This window comes from Hyperoodon ampullatus (genome assembly GCF_949752795.1).
Source record: "Hyperoodon ampullatus genome assembly, chromosome: 13".
Classification (NCBI taxonomy): domain Eukaryota; kingdom Metazoa; phylum Chordata; class Mammalia; order Artiodactyla; family Ziphiidae; genus Hyperoodon; species Hyperoodon ampullatus.
The window spans coordinates 23,283,806-23,300,898 of NC_136926.1; the positions used below are offsets into that span (position 1 = coordinate 23,283,806).

General features: G+C 51.4%; 1 protein-coding gene across 1 annotated transcript; it reads left to right on the plus strand.

Moving 5' to 3' along the window:
- LOC307062263 (RNA-binding protein EWS-like) lies at window positions 1–8,444 on the plus strand. The gene is made up of 8 exons (XM_079717903.1): window positions 1–65; window positions 389–507; window positions 4,932–5,061; window positions 5,897–6,019; window positions 6,403–6,565; window positions 6,990–7,087; window positions 7,794–8,046; window positions 8,231–8,444. Exons 1-8 carry the CDS (start codon window positions 38–40, stop codon window positions 8,268–8,270), a joined length of 954 nt encoding a protein of 317 aa, XP_079574029.1. The 5' UTR covers window positions 1–37; the 3' UTR covers window positions 8,271–8,444.
- The last annotated feature ends 8,649 nt before the right edge of the window (window positions 8,445–17,093 follow it).

Here is a 17,093-nt window from a genome sequence, read left to right on the forward strand (position 1 = left end):
CAGTATTTTATATGATCTTTCCTGGTTGGCAGGACCCATGGACGAAGGACCAGATCTTGATTTAGGTAATTCCAAATTCCTGATTTTTATATTGTGCTTTATAAATGAATAGCACAGAAGCAAGTGTGTGTTGGGGTTCAACAGCCTGGTAAATCAATGGGATACTCTTGCTGTCAAGAGCAGTTTGGGGCTTCCTTTATCATGAGTGACTACTCATAACAACCTTAAACAAAAATAAAGTAAACCAAGAGTTCCATGTCATTCTTATTAGTAAGGTTGGTAGTTCTCTTAGCTTTGTGATGAATACCAGTGGGCAGTTGTGACCATTGGTTAATAAGCCCTTATGGATACATGACAGTAACTCCCTTTGTCTACTTTTCTCTGGAAGGCCCACCTGTAGATCCAGATGAAGACTGTGACAACAGTGCAATTTATGTGCAAGGATTAAGTGACAATGTGACTCTGGATGATCTGGCAGACTTCTTTAAGCAGTGTGGAGTTGTCAAGGTAAGTAAAAGCGTGACCATGTGATCTGGTAGATCTTTCAACCACAGAGCATTTTAAAGAGAATTGAGAGTTTCTGAAGTTGCTTGACTTTTCCTTCTGGACTGTCCATATTGTGGTTTGCTCCTTAAAATACAAAAAACAAAAATTTTTTATAGAAAAGAAATGCTAAACATGATTTAAGCATACTTGGTAACTAAGGGTCATTTTTATAATTATCATGTTAATTGTAAGAATACTTAACACGAACATTACTTACTGTGAAATACAGAATATGACATAGTTTTAAAAATAACACTTACGGGGCTTCCCTGGTGGTGCAGTGGTTGGGAGTCCGCCTGCTGATGCGGGGGGCGCGGGTTTGTGCCCCGGTCTGGGAGGATCCCGCGTGCCGCGGAGTGGCTGGGCCTGCGCGTCCAGAGCCTGTGCTCCGCAGCCGGAGAGGCCGCAGCGGTGAGAGGCCCGCATACCGCAAAAAAAAAAAACAAAACAAAACAGAAAAAAACACTTACGTATCCATATCCCAGCATAGGAAGTACGGCTTTATATGAGTACCTTTGAAGTACCTGGTATACGTCTTCCCAGTTTTACCCCTTCTCTCAACTCCCATCCTGAAATTTATCATTCCCTTTCTTTACTTTATAGATGTGTCCTCAGTAATATTTTGTTTTACATAATTTTGAAGAGTATTAAACACTACTGTAAGGCAGTATACTGGGAACAAACAGATAAGAACCCTTGGAGTTTACATATAGTGGGGAACATATTGTAAAAAGGAATATAGTTGTGCTATATTCAGTGATCATGATTGTTAGGGAGGAAAATAAATACAGCAAGATAGAACAGGGATAAAATGAGGAACAGAGCCACTAGGAGCAGGGAAATAATTTCAGAATAGTGGAGGGAATAGTGAGGCAGGAGCTTGCCTGGTAAGCTCAAAGAAGCTAGTGTGGCTAGAATGGTTTGGTCTGAGCTGCTGTAATGGTGGTGGGGTTATTAATTAGATGAGGAAAACTAAGAGAAACTGGGATTTTGAGAAGGGTGGGGTCCCTAGGTCAAAATTTCAAAAGTCTGGGCATCTTGTATTTCATTCATAAATACATCACAAGTTATTCATAAATTCTCTTAACAGGCTGTTGGTAACTTTTTAGTTTATAAGCCATGCTCCAGTGAATGTCCTTGTACCTGTCTCCTGGTGTGCTAGTTTCTCTATTGTGTATATAGTTGATTCTTGTTATTCATGGTAGTTAAGTTCTGTAAAATCACTATAAACACTGAATTAGTGAATGCTGAGCCACTGTCCCTGGGGGAAGTATGTACAAATACACACATCTCACATACATTATAATCATAAATTCGTAAAAAAGTCATCCTGATAGATCCTACTCACTTCATTTTACAAAGAAAAAAAGATTCAGAAATGTGACTTGCCCAAGTTGGTATTCATATTCATCCATCTAGTCCCAGAGCCAGAACTTCTTACAGAACACTGCCCCATCCTCCCAGTCTCTGTCCTCTGGTCTTCTGGAGAGAGCTAGAACGAGAGGGGAGAGCATCATCTTGTTCCTTCTCAGCTGGGAACATGTGCATCTGGCAACATGTGTTTCACGCTCTGTGCATGTCTGCAAGTAACCACAAAAAGTGCCACAAGTTTTGATTTTGGTAGGCAAAATACTGATGAGTAGGCAGATTTGCAAATTGGAATCCACAGATAATGAGAACCCACTATGCCCAGGTGTAGAACTGCTGGTTCTTAAGATGTGTACAGTGTTTAACCTCAAAATAACTGTCTGGCTGACCAGCTTAGACTCCCACTGGCACTCTGACTGCACACCTGCCACAGCCTCACCGGGATCACCTTTTATTTAACTTTCACTAATCTGGTAGAAGAAAATGGAAATGTAATTTAATTTGCTTTTTCCTGATCATTAATAGTGTTATAATGGCACGCTGTCTTCTTTGAAATAGCTGTTTGTGTTTTGTACGCATTTTTCATTGAGTTTGTCCTTTGTTGATTTATTAGTGGTTCTTTATTGTCTGAATGCTGATTTTTTTTTTTTTACAACTTTATTGGAGTATAATTGCTTCACAATGGTGTGTTAATTTCTGCTTTATAGCAAAGTAAATCAGTTATACATATACATCTGTTGCCATATCCCTTCCCTCTTGCGTCTCCCTCCCTATCCCACCCCTCCAGGCGGTCACAAAGCACCGAGCTGATCTCCCTGTGCTATGCCGCTGCTTCCCACTAGCTATCTACCTTACGTTTGGTAGTGTATATATGTCCATGCCTCTCTCTCGCTTTGTCACAGCTTACCCTTCCCCCTCCCCATATCCTCAAGTCCATTCTCAAGTAGGTCTGTGAATGCTGATTCTTGTCTTTGTTGCAAATACAGGTCTCCCAGTTTGTGGCTTTTTTCTTTTTTTGGCCGTGCCACACAGCTTGCAGGATCCTAGTTCCCCAACCAGGGATTGAACCTGTGCCCTCAGCAGTGAAAGGGCAGAGTCCTAACCACTGGACCACCAGGGAATTCCCTGTGGCCCACTTATTCTTTTTTTTTTTTTTTTTTTTTTGGATGAGTAGAAGTTCCTAATTTTACTGTAGTTGAACTTAGAGGTCATTACCTTACTGGTGTGTGTCTTTTTTTTTTTTTTCTATTTGCAAGACCTTTTATTCTGCAACATCTTTTGAAAGAGCCATCTTCTCCCTGGTGGTATATAATGCTTTCACATAGAAAGTACACCTCTGCCTGGAGCTGTTTCTTGGCTGTTTTGTATACTTGGTTAATTTGCGTGATCCTATGCTAGTAGCACTGCTAATTACTCTATGCTCAATATTGATACCTAGTAAGGCAAATTCTTCTGTTTTATTCTTTTTCTTCAGAAATGTTTTGTTGTTTACTCCTTGTTCTTCTATATATATACATTTTATATATATATATACATTTTAGAACCAGTTTATGAAGTTCCTTAAAAAACCCCAATTGGAGGAATTCCCTGGCGGTCCAGTGGTTAGGACTCCACGCATCCACTGCAGGGGGCACTTGTTTGATCCCTAGTCAGGGAACTGAGATCCCATATGCTGTGCAGAGCGGCAAAAACCCCCACAAAAACGTATTGGATGTTTACTGAACCTGTAAGAATTTTATTTATTTATTTTGGCTGCATCGGGTCTTCGTTGCTGCATGTGAGGGCTCAGTAGTTGTGGCACACGGGGTTAGTTGCTCCATGGCATGTGGGATCTTCCCGGAGCAGGGATCGAACCCGTGTCCCCTGCATTGGCAGGCGGATTCTTAACCACTGCGGGGAAGTCACTGAATCTAAGAATTTGAGGAGAATTAACATTTTTATAGTACTGAGTAGTTTTCCCCCCCACTCCCCACTAACATTGTATTTCTCCATTTATTAGGTCTTTGGTAAAGCCAATCTCCTTAAAAGTTTTGCAGATCTTTATTTTTAGATTTATTTTTTAGTTAATGGTCTATTTTGAATGGCGTTTTCTGATCCAGCGATTTTGGTAAATCTTAAATCATATAAGGAGATTTCTCTCTACTTGTGATTTATATGTTGTTTATTTGGGTATGTGGGGTTTATTTGTAGTTAAGAAAGCAGTGTTTACTATCAAAGTTTTGTAAAATTACAGATTTTAAACTGACATACCCCATCATTCATAGCACTATTTCGCCACATTTCCTTTCAGTGTTTATGTGTGTGTCCTTTGTATCAGCATATATATATATCATAATTTATCTATAAATGCAGATAAGAGTTTGATCATATGCAAAAAACACATAAAGCCATATTCTTGTGCAGTGTGGCTCTTGAATTCAAGCCACTTGCATCTGGTGTTGAGCTGAAAAACTAGTCATCTGTTCTGTCTCTGGAGGAAAAACTGGCTGTGTTGAACTTGAGACAACCAAGACTCCTTTTAGCACACTCACAGCCCTGTATGTTGTACTTAATGATTTCAGGGTAATTTTTATGTGAGATGTGTCTTATATGATGGCATCAAAGCCTGACTGAGTCCTAGGTGGCTGCTCACTGGGTGCCTGTTAGTGTGACGTACAGGGTGTTGGGGCAGGTGCAGGGACACAGGAGAAGGTGGCTGGGGACCTGTACTGTTCATTTACACAATTCGGGACTTTGGTTTTATGATAAAACCTATTTTGGTTTTACGATAAAACACATCTAAGAGGGAAAGTCTTCTAAGTACATATTTGTGGTAGCTATTTAGGAAATAAGTCACCCATAATTCCACCACTCAGAGATAAACTATAACAACATCCTTCTGAATGTGTATCTGGAAAATTTACTGCTTTTGACAGTTTAAAGAACTTGGATGGAAAAAAAAAAATTTCACATGGATTTTTTTCCCCTGAAAACTACTATATTCTAGTCACAGCTTCATTATGCTATTTTATGCCTAGATAAACAAGAGGACTGGACAACCCATGATCCATATCTATTTGGACAAGGAAACAGGAAAGCCCAAAGGCGATGCTACTGTATCCTATGAAGACCCGCCAACTGCCAAAACTGCCGTCGAGTGGTTTGATGGTAGGAACCCGAGGTCCACAAGGGTGTGCTCCTAGCCTTCTGAGCTCCGCCTCCTCTGGGGCACACAGAGGGTCTGGTAGCAGGTGTTGCCTGTGTTAGCTTGTGGGTAAAGAAAGGGTCTTGCTCTGATGTATTTAATTCTGGCTGTTAGAATGTTGTTCTCTTAAAGTGGTTCTAGGGACCGGGGACAGATAGGTTCTCCCTCTGTGTGGCTATAGGACATGGCAGGAAGGAGGACCTCAAGAGCCAAAGGAGCAAGAAGACCCTCTGTCTGCTCCTGGAGGAGCACTGGATGGCTGCTGGGAAGTGCTTGTCGCGCTCCCCTCAGCCACACGAGGGCCCGGGTGCTGACCGTGGGTTAAGAGATCCCTTACTTTCCGTCATTGTTGTTCAAAGCCTCATGCTAAAGTTGTAATTTTTATCTAAGCACAGATGTCAGAGGTGCAGAAGTCCCACAGACACCTCAGCCGTATACATTTGCGTTTACATATATATGTGGCTTTGACATTGATCCTGGAATTTCACTTCACACAAAACCAACTTTAAAGTGTCAGAAAGTTCTGCCTCTCCTCTATTGGCCACTTCCTGCTCTACTTGTCCTTGCTTCTCACCCTATTTTTTTGTTTTTCTGTTTGTTTCTTTTAAAGGCTTTTCTGGCCTTGCCTGTCAAAATCTTAGGGAACATCATGGGTGGGCACACTTGATGAAGCAGGAATGGCTGGTTTGATAATAGGGTGGGGTTGGTGAAAAAGGAGTCATCTAACCTTGCCTGGTCCCTCAGGGGGACTAAGAGTTGGAGGTTGGGAGTAATTGGCGTTCTGTTATCTTGTTTCAGGGAAAGATTTTCAAGGGAGCAAACTTAAAGTTTCTCTTGCTCGGAAGAAGCCTCCAATGAACAGCATGCGGGGAGGAATGCCCCCCCGTGAGGGCAGAGGGATGCCGCCGCCGCTCCGAGGAGGTATGTACTGGATGCTGTCTCTGCGCTCTTTCTGTGCTGCTTCGGAAGTTTTTTAGTACACTTGTCTTTGAGGAACTTGGTTTCTAGAGTGAAGGCAAGCCCATTAGCAATACTGAAAAGGTGTGTAGAATTGATACTAGCCTATTGGATGCTGACGGTAAAAGTTTGTGGGAGTAAAAGAAAGAGGATGGGTTCTCTTCATCTGCCCTTCTCAAGTTGTGGAGCTAACTGCAGTGATGATAGTGGCTAGCCCTTGGGCCTGTGGGAAAGTATGGGCCAGGTCATGGGGCAGCGACAGCTGTGATCTCTGATTCCCTTCATGAGACGTTTGCCTGTAGCAAATCTGGTGCTGCAAAGAGGTGGTTTATGCTTTCTTATTGCAGGTCCAGGAGGCCCAGGAGGTCCTGGAGGACCCATGGGTCGCATGGGAGGCCGTGGAGGAGACAGAGGAGGCTTCCCACCAAGAGGGCCCCGCGGTTCCCGAGGGAACCCTTCTGGAGGAGGAAATGTCCAGCACCGAGCTGGAGACTGGCAGTGCCCCAATCCGTATGTACTTCTCTGGGCGCACTGATAGCCTACTAGTGCAGTCTCCCTACATCTTGCCCCATTCCCATTCTGGAGAGGCCTGCTGGATTCTTTTCATCCAGAGGAGTGTAATGATGACCCTGATGGCTCTGCTGGGGGCGGTGGTGGCCTAGTCGGTCCTTTACTGGCTGTTTTGGAGCCTTTGGGAGAAGGTCACAGTCCACTGGACTCAGGCCCACATGAGACTTTGTACAGAGACTTTGCTGGATCAAACTCTGGTGCTGTGGTGTGTTGCTGCCTGAGGCTATGGCTCAAAAGCCGTTTTCTGTGGACTGATCCTCTTACTGGTGTTGGACCCTGGGACTCAGTGATGATGGTGGTTTCTGCTCAGGTGGTGCCTTCACTTGTTCAATAAGTGATACTGTTGTGATGTAACTTTATGCAGGGGGTGTGGAAACCAGAACTTTGCGTGGAGAACAGAGTGCAACCAGTGTAAGGCCCCAAAGCCTGAAGGCTTCCTCCCACCACCTTTCCCACCCCCGGGTAGGTACCCTCAGCTTCTTGGCACTAAACTTCTTGTGTTAACTTGGTGGGCTTGGTAAACAAAATTCAGCTGCCCAAACCAGGTTGGTGATTTCAGCAAGTGCAGCCCTGGACACTGGGGCTCTTTAAGTTACACGGTTGACCCTTGAACAATGCGGGGGTTGGGGCGCTGGGCCTGTGCAGTCAAAAAATCCACTTAGGGGCTTCCCTGGTGGCGCAATGGTTGAGAGTCCACCTGCTGGTGCAGGGGACAGGGGTTCATGCCCCGGTCCGGGAAGATCCCACATGCCGCGGAGCGGCTGGGCCCGTGAGCCATGGCCGCTGAGCCTGTGCTCTGCAGCGGGAGAGGCCACAACAGTGAGAGGCCCGCATACTGAAAAAAAAAAAAAAAAAATCCACTTAGAACTTTACAGTCGGCCCTCCCTCCATATCTGTGGTTCCACATCCTCAGATTCTACCAACCTCAGATCGTGTAGTACTGTAGTTTATATTTAGTGGAAAAAAATCGATGTGTATATAGGTGGACCCATGCACCTCAAACCTGTTGTTCAAGGGTCACCTGTAGTTCAATCATCAGTTCTAAACTGTGACCCAGGTGTTCGGGTGAGTAAAATATCCGTTCTGCTCTGGGGGAAGACAGCAGATCCTGAGGGGACCTCTGCATTCACCCATTTTCTGTCCTCTCCTGTACTTTCCCTTACCTTAGGTGGTGACCGTGGCAGAGGTGGCCCTGGTGGCATGCGGGGAGGAAGAGGTGGCCTCATGGATCGAGGTGGTCCTGGTGGAATGTTCAGAGGTGGCCGTGGTGGAGACAGAGGTGGCTTCCGTGGCACCCGGGGCATGGACCGCGGTGGCTTTGGTGGAGGAAGACGAGGTGGCCCTGGGGGACCCCCTGGACCTTTGATGGAACAGATGGGAGGAAGAAGAGGCGGGCGTGGAGGACCTGGAAAAATGGATAAGTATGTGGTGGTAGAACCAGCTGTGGAGCACAGGGCCCATTGGGCGGCAGGCCGTTGCCATCTTTGGAGCAGGTCTCACCCGCTCTGTGGGAATGAGGCAAGAAGCTCAGCACAGGGCTGTGGAAGGGCTTCCTTTCCTCTCCCCATTTTAACACATTGCCCCTTTTTCCTTCTTGCCCTGCAGAGGCGAGCACCGTCAGGAACGCAGAGACCGGCCCTACTAGACGCAGAGACCCCGCAGAGCTGCATTGACTACCAGATTTATTTTTTAAACCAGAAAATGTTTTAAATTTATAATTCCATATTTATAATGTTGGCCACAACATTATGATTATTCCTGTCTGTACTTTAGTATTTTTCACCATTTGTGAAGAAACATTAAAACAAGTTAAATGGTAGTGTGCCGAGTTTTTTTTTTTCCTTCTTTTAAAGATGGTTGTTTAACTAAGACTAAACAATGGGAATCCCTTGTGAGCATGCTCAGTATCATTGTGGAGAACCAAGAGGGCCTCTCTAACTGTAACAATGTTCATGGTTGTGATGTTTTTTTTTAAATAAAATTCCAAATGTTTATAAACCGTCATCCTTCTCGGCCTCTGTTCTGCAGCCACTGCACATCTACTTGGAGCATGCCCCCAACCCCCCAGATCACAGCTCATTCAAGCGTCATGTGTGAGGAAATCAGAACGGTCAAGATGTGACAGTGCGGTGTTGGTCACGGTGCTGCTGGCAAGGAAAGGGGGTTCGAGTGTCACTTTGACCCTGAGCCGTGTCTCAAGGGGACGTCATAGCCCAGGTCTGTCGGATTTGCAGTGGTGGGGGGGGGGTACTGTGTTGGGGATCCGTGGCTGGGAGCCCTCTGAGGGAGCGTTGGGTCACAGGGCCCTCTGTGAACGCCCCTCCCAGCAGTGGCGGAGTTGGTGGGCCTCTGAGGCTCCACACGCTTCAGGATGCGGGTCTGCCTTAGTGACAGCTAAGGAGGGGAACCGTTTTTATATTTGCCACTCAAGTGGTAGTGGTTATTGTGCTTCCTTGATGTTATGGGGTTAGAGTTTTAAAATTAGGTAAACAGCCTAAGACTAAAATGGAGGCCTTGGTTAAGACTGCCTTGGTTGCCTTGTGTGGGGTCAGAGCACATTTCTGTTGTCGGGGAGGAGATGTGAAGAGCCCCAGACCCATCACCTGTTGGCCTTGTGGTCAGTCTGGTCTCTTCTTGGAGCCGCATGAAGATAAGTATCCAAAGCAGGCCAGTAGGTTTCAGTCATTCAAAGATCCAAGGCTCTTAACACGTCCATCTGGGAAAAGCCATTTTCCAGGTAAGCAATTGTAACTTAGTCCATAAATGTGTCCCCAGGCAGATGCTCAAGAAACAAACTTCGGCCTTAACACACCCACCCAGTCAAAGATAGCTAGTGTCCTAAGGCTCAAGGAGAGATTGTCACCTTCAGCCAGGGGAAGGGGCAAGGGTTTGGAGTGAATTTTCCCTTCCATCCCCTGCCCAGTGGGAGCAGGGCCTGGGGAAGTGGGTACACTGCTCACAGCACCCTACTGGCCTCACGGTCTGACCATTCACCCCGGGTCTTCTGCTCTCTCCCCAGCCCACCTGGATGTACTTTACACACAACTATGTGGGTTCCTGTTTCCTTTTTCTGCATTACCAGCCCATTTCCCAAATGAATACGCATTGCTCTTGCACCTTTGGAAAACCCTCCCTTACCCCTCGTTAATCCCCCTCCAGCCACCAAGCCATTTTACTGTTTCCTCGGCATCCACCTCCTCTCCCTTTCTAGAAACCACTTCCAACCAGTCTTGCCTCTGCCGAGACAGTAGCGATCTCCATGTCACCAGATCACTGGTGGTGCCTTCCCAGCTTCTGCTGCCCTCCTTCTCTGTCTGACCTCTAAATACAGGGGCTCCCAGGCTGTGATAGGGCTCCTCTGACCCCTCACTGCTTGGCTGACCGCCCACCCTTCTCCCAAGTGCCAGCTCTTCCCAGGATCTGATGGGCTGAAAGGGCTGGATCCTGCCCCACACCTCCCTCCACCCCATTCTCAGCAAGTGGAAGTTTGTCCCCTCGTCCTGAACCTTGGAGTTCCTCATTGACTCCTGCTCTCTCAGACCCCAAAGCAAACCATCAGGCTCTCCAAGACGCAGCACCAAAAACCCATGCCTCCCACGGCCCTCTCGCAGGGCTCCCAGCTTCCCTCCACCCCTCTAGCCCTTACCCCACAGAGGCTGACCGACCTCACCATTCTCGAAACCCTCTGGAGGCTCCTGCCACCCTGGCCATGACTCATGAGATCTGGCCTCCCTCAGTCCCCCGTGACCCGAGCTGCCCTCTCTGCCTTTCCGCGGTCCCGCCACACAGGCCAGTGCTGTTCTCGCAAGGAGCCAAGGACGCTCCCACCTCAGTCTTGGCAGGTGTCAAGAGCCAGAGTTCACACTCCTGAGGCCCAAATGCACCCACGACATCACCGGGCTCTGTCACTGGGCTCCTGCATCGTGCGAAGTGCTCATCAGCCCTTGAGGCAGTGTGAGCGCCCCGTGGCTCAGGTGAGGAGTTGGGACTTGCCTTCAGGCCCGAGGGGGCTCCTCAGAGCCTGTGCTTTCCCGCTCCTGACCTGCCGGCCACAGTCATCCTATTTCTAAAGGGCTGGGTGCCCGGTCCACCCCCTCCCCGGCCTGCAGCCCAAGCTAGGGGATCACGAGCAGCCCTCCCAGCAGCTGCTGCAGGGACAGCCACCGAGTGTGACAGGCGTTGCCTAACTCCTGCCCAGAGCTTGAGGCCCCCCGCAGGAGCAGCCTCGAGTCCCTGGCGCCTAGGCCCAGGGTGGAGGTGCTTATGTCAGGCAGGCCAGGTCCTCTCAGCCAAAAGAAACGTCTGGACTGCACTGACCTCAGATGCCCTCAGGCGGCGTGGGTTCCAAGCCCTGTCTCAAAGGGCTGCGCAGAGCTGGCTGAAGCCTGGGGATGGGGTGGGGAGTGGAAACCAGGTTCCTCACGCCGCTCCCAATTCTCAAGAGCTCCTGGTCAGTCACACTTAGAATAAAAATTTTCCGCACACCCTCGTGGTCCCACAAGGCCACACCCCGCAGATCCAGGCCAAGGTTCAGGGGTGAGTGAGAGACCGATCTCTGCCCCTACACGTGGACAAAGGCTCACAGGGAGTGGCTCACCTCCAAGGGAGGAAATTGGAGCCGAGGACAGTGCAGTGACAGGGCCAAACCCCACGCCCCTAGGCCCAACCACGGGCCCTGGAGCGCCCCATCCTGCCCCGCTCCTGACAAGAGCTGCCGGGCGCAGAGTGAGCGTGAGCACAGAGAGATGGAGGCTGGTGGGAAAGTGGGCCTTCCAGGCTTTCCGGTCCTGCTTCTCCGGGGCACAGGAGGCAGCTCAGGGGAGCTTGGGGTCACTCACCCCGCAGCCGGGGCAGGAGCAGTCGTCATGGTTGGACCCACATCTGGACAAAGCATCCTGAAGCCCCCAGTGGGTCACCAACTCATCCTGGGCCATGCTCACAGGTCAGTCTAGCCCGGAGGGCATCGGATGGAACCAGCCAGGCCCTGAGCTGCCCAGCACCACTGGGGCCTGCCGGCAAGCCCATCATCCAACCTCCGGCTGCAACCAAGGCCAGCAGGCTGCGCCCTAGCACCCAGCAGCCAAGGCTGGAAATCAGCCATGAGCCCATTGCCCAAGGGCCAGCCCAAGCCTGCACTGGAGCCACAGCATTCTGTACTCGAAGGTGGCCTGTGGGGTCTGTGGGGATGGGCTCAGGACAACCATAGCCCAAACCTCTCGTCCCACCAGCAGTGTCTGCTTCCCTTGGTCCCGCCAGGAAGAGGAGAGGACGCCTTACGATAGAGGGGGTCAAAGCCAAGGCCCTCCATGGCCTGGGCCGTGGGCCTGGCCACACCAGTGGGCACCACACCTGCCATGTGTCCTAGAGTCAGAATATTGGAGTCTCTGGTCTGCAATGGGCCTCTGTGATGGCAGGCCACAGCTCAGGGGACTGGAGATAGGGAGGAACAATCTCCCCATGGCTCCTCCTCCTCAGAGGAGCAGTGGATATATGCCCTGGCTGCACTTGGCTGAGTAATAACATTTTCACAACTCTGGTGTGACTGCTGTTGTCCCATTTTACAGACAGTGCAACTGACTCAGGGAGCTTAACCGTCTCACCAGTGACCAACAGCAGGGCCTAGGTTCAGTCTGACCTCTCCTGTGTCCAGGGCCCTGCAGTGACACGAGGTAGATATGAGCAGGGGTCAAGTTCCTGCACAGCTGCTGCTGACCACACACATCCCTTGCCCTCTCTGGGCCTCAGTTTCCCAAAATTGTAAAAGGAGAACACAGAAAAGCATTGAGAATTTAATTACTTAGTTTCCACACCCTGATCTTCCCCTGCCCCATCTGCAGCAATCCTGTCCTCCCCAGGTATCAGCGGCCCCAAACCTGGGACTCTGTCCTCACCTTCACAGCCGATTCACCAGCACATTCTATCCGCTTTCCCCTCAAAATACAGCCAGAATCCAACTCCTTTCAACACTGGCACCACCTGGTTTCCTCCAGGGCCCCTGCCCTGCCCACCACAGTACCACAGGGAACCTGTTATGACCTAAGTCAGGTCACACCCCTGCCCTGCTCTAATTCCCTCCATGGCTCCCAGGTCCCTCAAAAGAGGCATGGCCCCCTCAGCCCCGCCTCCATCTGCCTCCACCCAGCCTCACAGGCCCCCTCCCTCTTTCTTGAACACACCAGGCACACACCCACCTTGACCTTTGCCCTGGCTATTCCCTGAGCCTGAAACACTCTCCTTCCAGATATCCACACAGCTACCTCCCTCACCTTTACTGTTCACTGATCAAAAATTACAGGCCCTGGGCTTCCCTGGTGGCGCAGTGGTTGAGAACCTGCCTGCCAGTGCAGGGGATATGGGTTCGAGCCCTGGTCTGGGAAGATTCCACATACCGCGGAGCAACTAGGCCCGTGAGCCACAACTACTGAGCCTGCGTGTCTGGAGCCTGTGCTCCGCAACAAGAGAGGCCGCAACAGTGAGAGGCCCGCACACCGCGATGAAGAGTGGCCCCTGCTCACCGCGACTAGAGAAAGCCCTCGCACAGAAATGAAGACCCAACACAGCCAAATATAAATAAATAAATTAAAAAAAAAATTACAGGCCCGGGACTTCCCTGGTGGTCCAGTGGCTAAGACTCCGTTCTCCCAATGCAGGGGGCCTGGGTTCAATCCCTGGTCAGGGAACTAGATCCCACATGCCGCAACTAAAGATTCCGCATGCTGCAACAAAGATCCCTCCTGTGGGCTTCCCTGGTGGCGCAGTGGTTGAGAGTCCACCTGCTGATGCAGGGAACATGGGTTCGTGCCCCGGTCAGGGAAGATCCCACATGCCGCGGAGCGGCTGGGCCCGTGAGCCATGGCCACTGAGCCTGCGTGTCCGGAGCCTGTGCTCCGCAACGGGAAAGGCCACAGCAGTGAGAGGCCTGCGTACCGCAAAAAAAAAAAAAAAGATCCCTCCTGCCGCAACTAAGACCCAGTGCAGCCAAATAAATATTTTTTAAAAAACAAACAGGGACTTCCCTGGTAGCACAGCGGTTAAGAATCCGCCTGCCAATGCAGGGGACAGGGGTTCAATCCCTGGTCCCGGAAGATCCCACATGCCGTGGAGCAACTAAGCCCATGCGCCACAACTACTGAGCCTGTGCTCTAGAGCCTGTGAGCCACAACTACTGAAGCCCGCGCACCTAGAGCCCATGCTCTGCAACAAGAGAAGCCACCGCAATGAAAAGCCCACGCACCACAACAAAGAGTAGCCCCCGCGTGCAGCAACTAGAGAAAGCCCTCGCACAGCAACGAAGACCCAACGCGGCCAAAAATAAATACTAAATAAATTAATTTAAAAAAAATTGCAGGCCCATCCCACCTCCACTCCTGCTTCCCGCTCTCTTCTCCCCAGTGCCTTGTCCCTGTTGCAGCCCAGGAGCCACCCCTAGACTGTGAGCCTGGGAGCTGGCTCTGTTTTGTTCCCTTTTTTTTGCTCTTGGTTTGCAGTGCCAAAAGACACAGCACCCAGTAGGCTCCACGTCAATGTCAGCCGTTAGTTACTACTTCTAGGCACGGGCCTTCCTCACTCTGCAGTGGATGGAGGGGGCTGTGGAGAGGGTAGAGTGGGACCTGCATGACCTGGGTATTGGGGTAAGAGCCCACCTTTTTTTTTTTTTTTTAGATGTTGGGGGTAGGAGTTTATTTATTTATTTTTGCTGTGTTGGGTCTTCGTTTCTGTGCGAGGGCTTTCTCTAGTTGTGGCAAGTGGGGGCCACTCTTTCTTTCTTTCTTCTTTCTTTCTTTTCTTTCTTCTTTCTTTCTGTCTGTCTGTCTTTCATTTTTTTTTTTTTTGCGGTACGCGGGCCTCTCACTGTTGTGGCCTCTCCCGTTGCGGAGCACAGGCTCCGGATGCGCAGGCTCAGTGACCATGGCTCACGGGCCCAGCCGCTCCGCGGCATGTGGGATCTTCCCAGACCAGGGCACGAACCCGTGTCCCCTGCATCGGCAGGCGGACTCTCAACCACTGCGCCACCAGGGAAGCCCAAGGGGGGGGGGCCACTCTTCATCGCGGTGCGCGGGCCTCTCACTATCGCAGCCTCTCTTGTTGAGGAGCACAGGCTCCAGACGTGCAGGCTCAGTAGTTGTGGCTCACGGGCCTAGCTGCTCCGCGGCATGTGGGATCCTCCCAGACCAGGGCTCGAACCCGTGTCCCCTGCATTAGCAGGCAGATTCTCAACCACTGTGCCACCAGGGAAGCCCAGAGCCCACCTTTTGAAAGGTCACGAGGACTCAGTGAGATAATGCATGTGAGCAGCCTGCCACCAGGAGGTCAGGCACATAGTAGGTAACAAATGCCCCGATCCTTGAATGAGGGTATTCCCATAATAGTCATTGTTCAAATCCCGGCGCCACCAGCTACTCTCCTGACTCAGCCCAAGTTTGGGCATGAGTGTCCCTCATAGAGGTGACTCATTGGTTCCTTCAGGTCAAGGGCACACAGCTGGCCTGGCACACGGTAGGAGCTTTATTAAAGCTCTGAGCATCGGCTGTTGGTGGTGGTGCTTCCCTGCAGCAGCCCCGCCTGGCCAGTGAGGCTGCTGCCCAGCCAGGCCTGGTGTCCCCGCCCAGCGGCAGCTGGGGCAGGATTTCCCGCTGGTCCCAGCCAGGTCCCTCCTCTGCCGTTTGAAAAGAAACCTGCGGCTCTTAACTCTCCAGAGCCAGGCTGCCGCCTAGCCTCTGCCGTTTATTCCATGGCCCACCCCGATAGCCAGAGGTGGTCCAGGACTGGCCTGTCCCCACTGCAGGGTATGGGCCGCAGCATCAGAAACGTGGGCCTCAGCCACCCACCTAACCCACCCCCAGCCTCAGTGTCCTCATGTGAGAAACGGATTCCCCTAACCTGAGGGTTAACAAAGAGCACTCGATAAGGAGCCATTGGTTGAGTGGGGGTAAAACGGAGCCATCCTCCCCCTCCCCCAGGCCGGCGTTGCTGATAGGAAGCCCGCCACCCAAGGCTGGACGGCCTCATTTATCTGAGCTAAGGAGGTCCACTCCGGCCGGAGGTGACTTGCATCGCCAGGCCCCTATCGCTTCCTGAGTTCGTCTTGGGAACTGCCCGTTTGTGCTCACCCGGGGAGGCCACTATCTGGGGAGGCAGAGCAACTAGAAACACCCAACCCCCTCCGCAGGAGACCAAGAAGGGTGGAAGGGGCCGTGGGGACTAGCCTGGCTGAGGATGGGACTTCTGGGCTGGAAGGGTCGCCTGGGGGCCGTGGTCCCGCCTCCGCTCAGGGCTGGGCCGAGTCCCTGGCCCGCCCCGCATCTGGAGACTCCAGCCCTTCCCCAGGCCGGGAACAGCGCGTCCCCTTTAAGAGAGCGCGGCCCCGCCCACCCCCTCCGGGCCGGATCCGAATTCCAGAAAGGCGGGGCGGAGACTGCAGGCGCGGAGGACGCGGTGGTGGGACAGGGATCCGCTGTAGCTCGGGCGGCGCCTCCCTGCGGCGGCCCGGCCCGGCTCCGGCCCCGCCGGGGCGATGCTCCCCGAGGCCGCGGGATGAGCCAGGTGAGCGCGGGGACCCCCAGCACCCACTGCCCAGCGCACACTGAAGGGGACCTGGCGGCGGCAGCCGCGGGCCTCTGTTCCCCAGGGCTGTGTGACCTTGGGCAGCCCCGCACCCTCTCTGGGCCGAAGTCCAGAGGACAGCCAGGACTGGCGAAGGCCCTTCTGAGTCCCGGCTCACAGGCACCAGCCTGGGGCGCTAGAGAGGCTCCTTGGAGGAGGCGGGGCCTGGCCCGGGCCACCGGCTGCCGGATCAGCAACCCGGGCAGGTCGGCCCGGCTCCGCCACCCACTGCTCTGTGACCTTGAGTGAGCTCTGCGCCTCAGTTTCCTCATCTGTAAAATGGAGATAATATCACGCTCTGACCTGGCCAAGGTCATTGCGATTACTTTACTACTGCTGCTGTTCTGTCGTTAGAATGACACAGTCCTTACGGAAGGGGGGCTGAGGGAGGACCTGGGATCTTTCCGGAGGAAGTGGGATCGCCACCAGCCCTGAGCAGTCGACTTAACCCCTCTCTGAGGTCGGGACCAGGGTTCCTACTGTGAGTCCAGGGCCGTGGGCTACATCTCTCCAGGGCTCATCTCTTCACCTACCACAGAGGCAGTAAGGATGGGTGCCTCCCTGCCTGGGCGGGAGGACTCTGTCAAGTCTTTAAATCCCCCCTCCCCCAAAGAACCAAGCAGCAAACACTTATGGACACTAAGTCATTTATAAAAATCATCCCATTAGTTCCTATGAGGAAGATACTATTATTGTAACCATTTTGCAGACGGGAAAACTAAGGCGAAGAGTTTCTCACAGCCAGGGCTCAAACCCAGGCATTTGGTCTGAAACGACAGGCGGGTGCAGGTGGTCAGCGGCATAGCCTGTACTGAGCGTCTGCTGGGTCCTCACAGCCATCCTGACCCGTGTCCCTGCCCACAGT

Bases quoted from the DNA above. Each gene is read 5' to 3' on its own strand.
- LOC307062263 (XM_079717903.1), top strand. From the start codon at position 38: ATGGACGAAGGACCAGATCTTGATTTAG. The intron at 6,020-6,402 runs GTATGTACTGGA...TTCTTATTGCAG, and splicing joins GCCGCCGCCGCTCCGAGGAG to GTCCAGGAGGCCCAGGAGGT. The intron at 8,047-8,230 runs GTATGTGGTGGT...CTTGCCCTGCAG, and splicing joins GGACCTGGAAAAATGGATAA to AGGCGAGCACCGTCAGGAAC.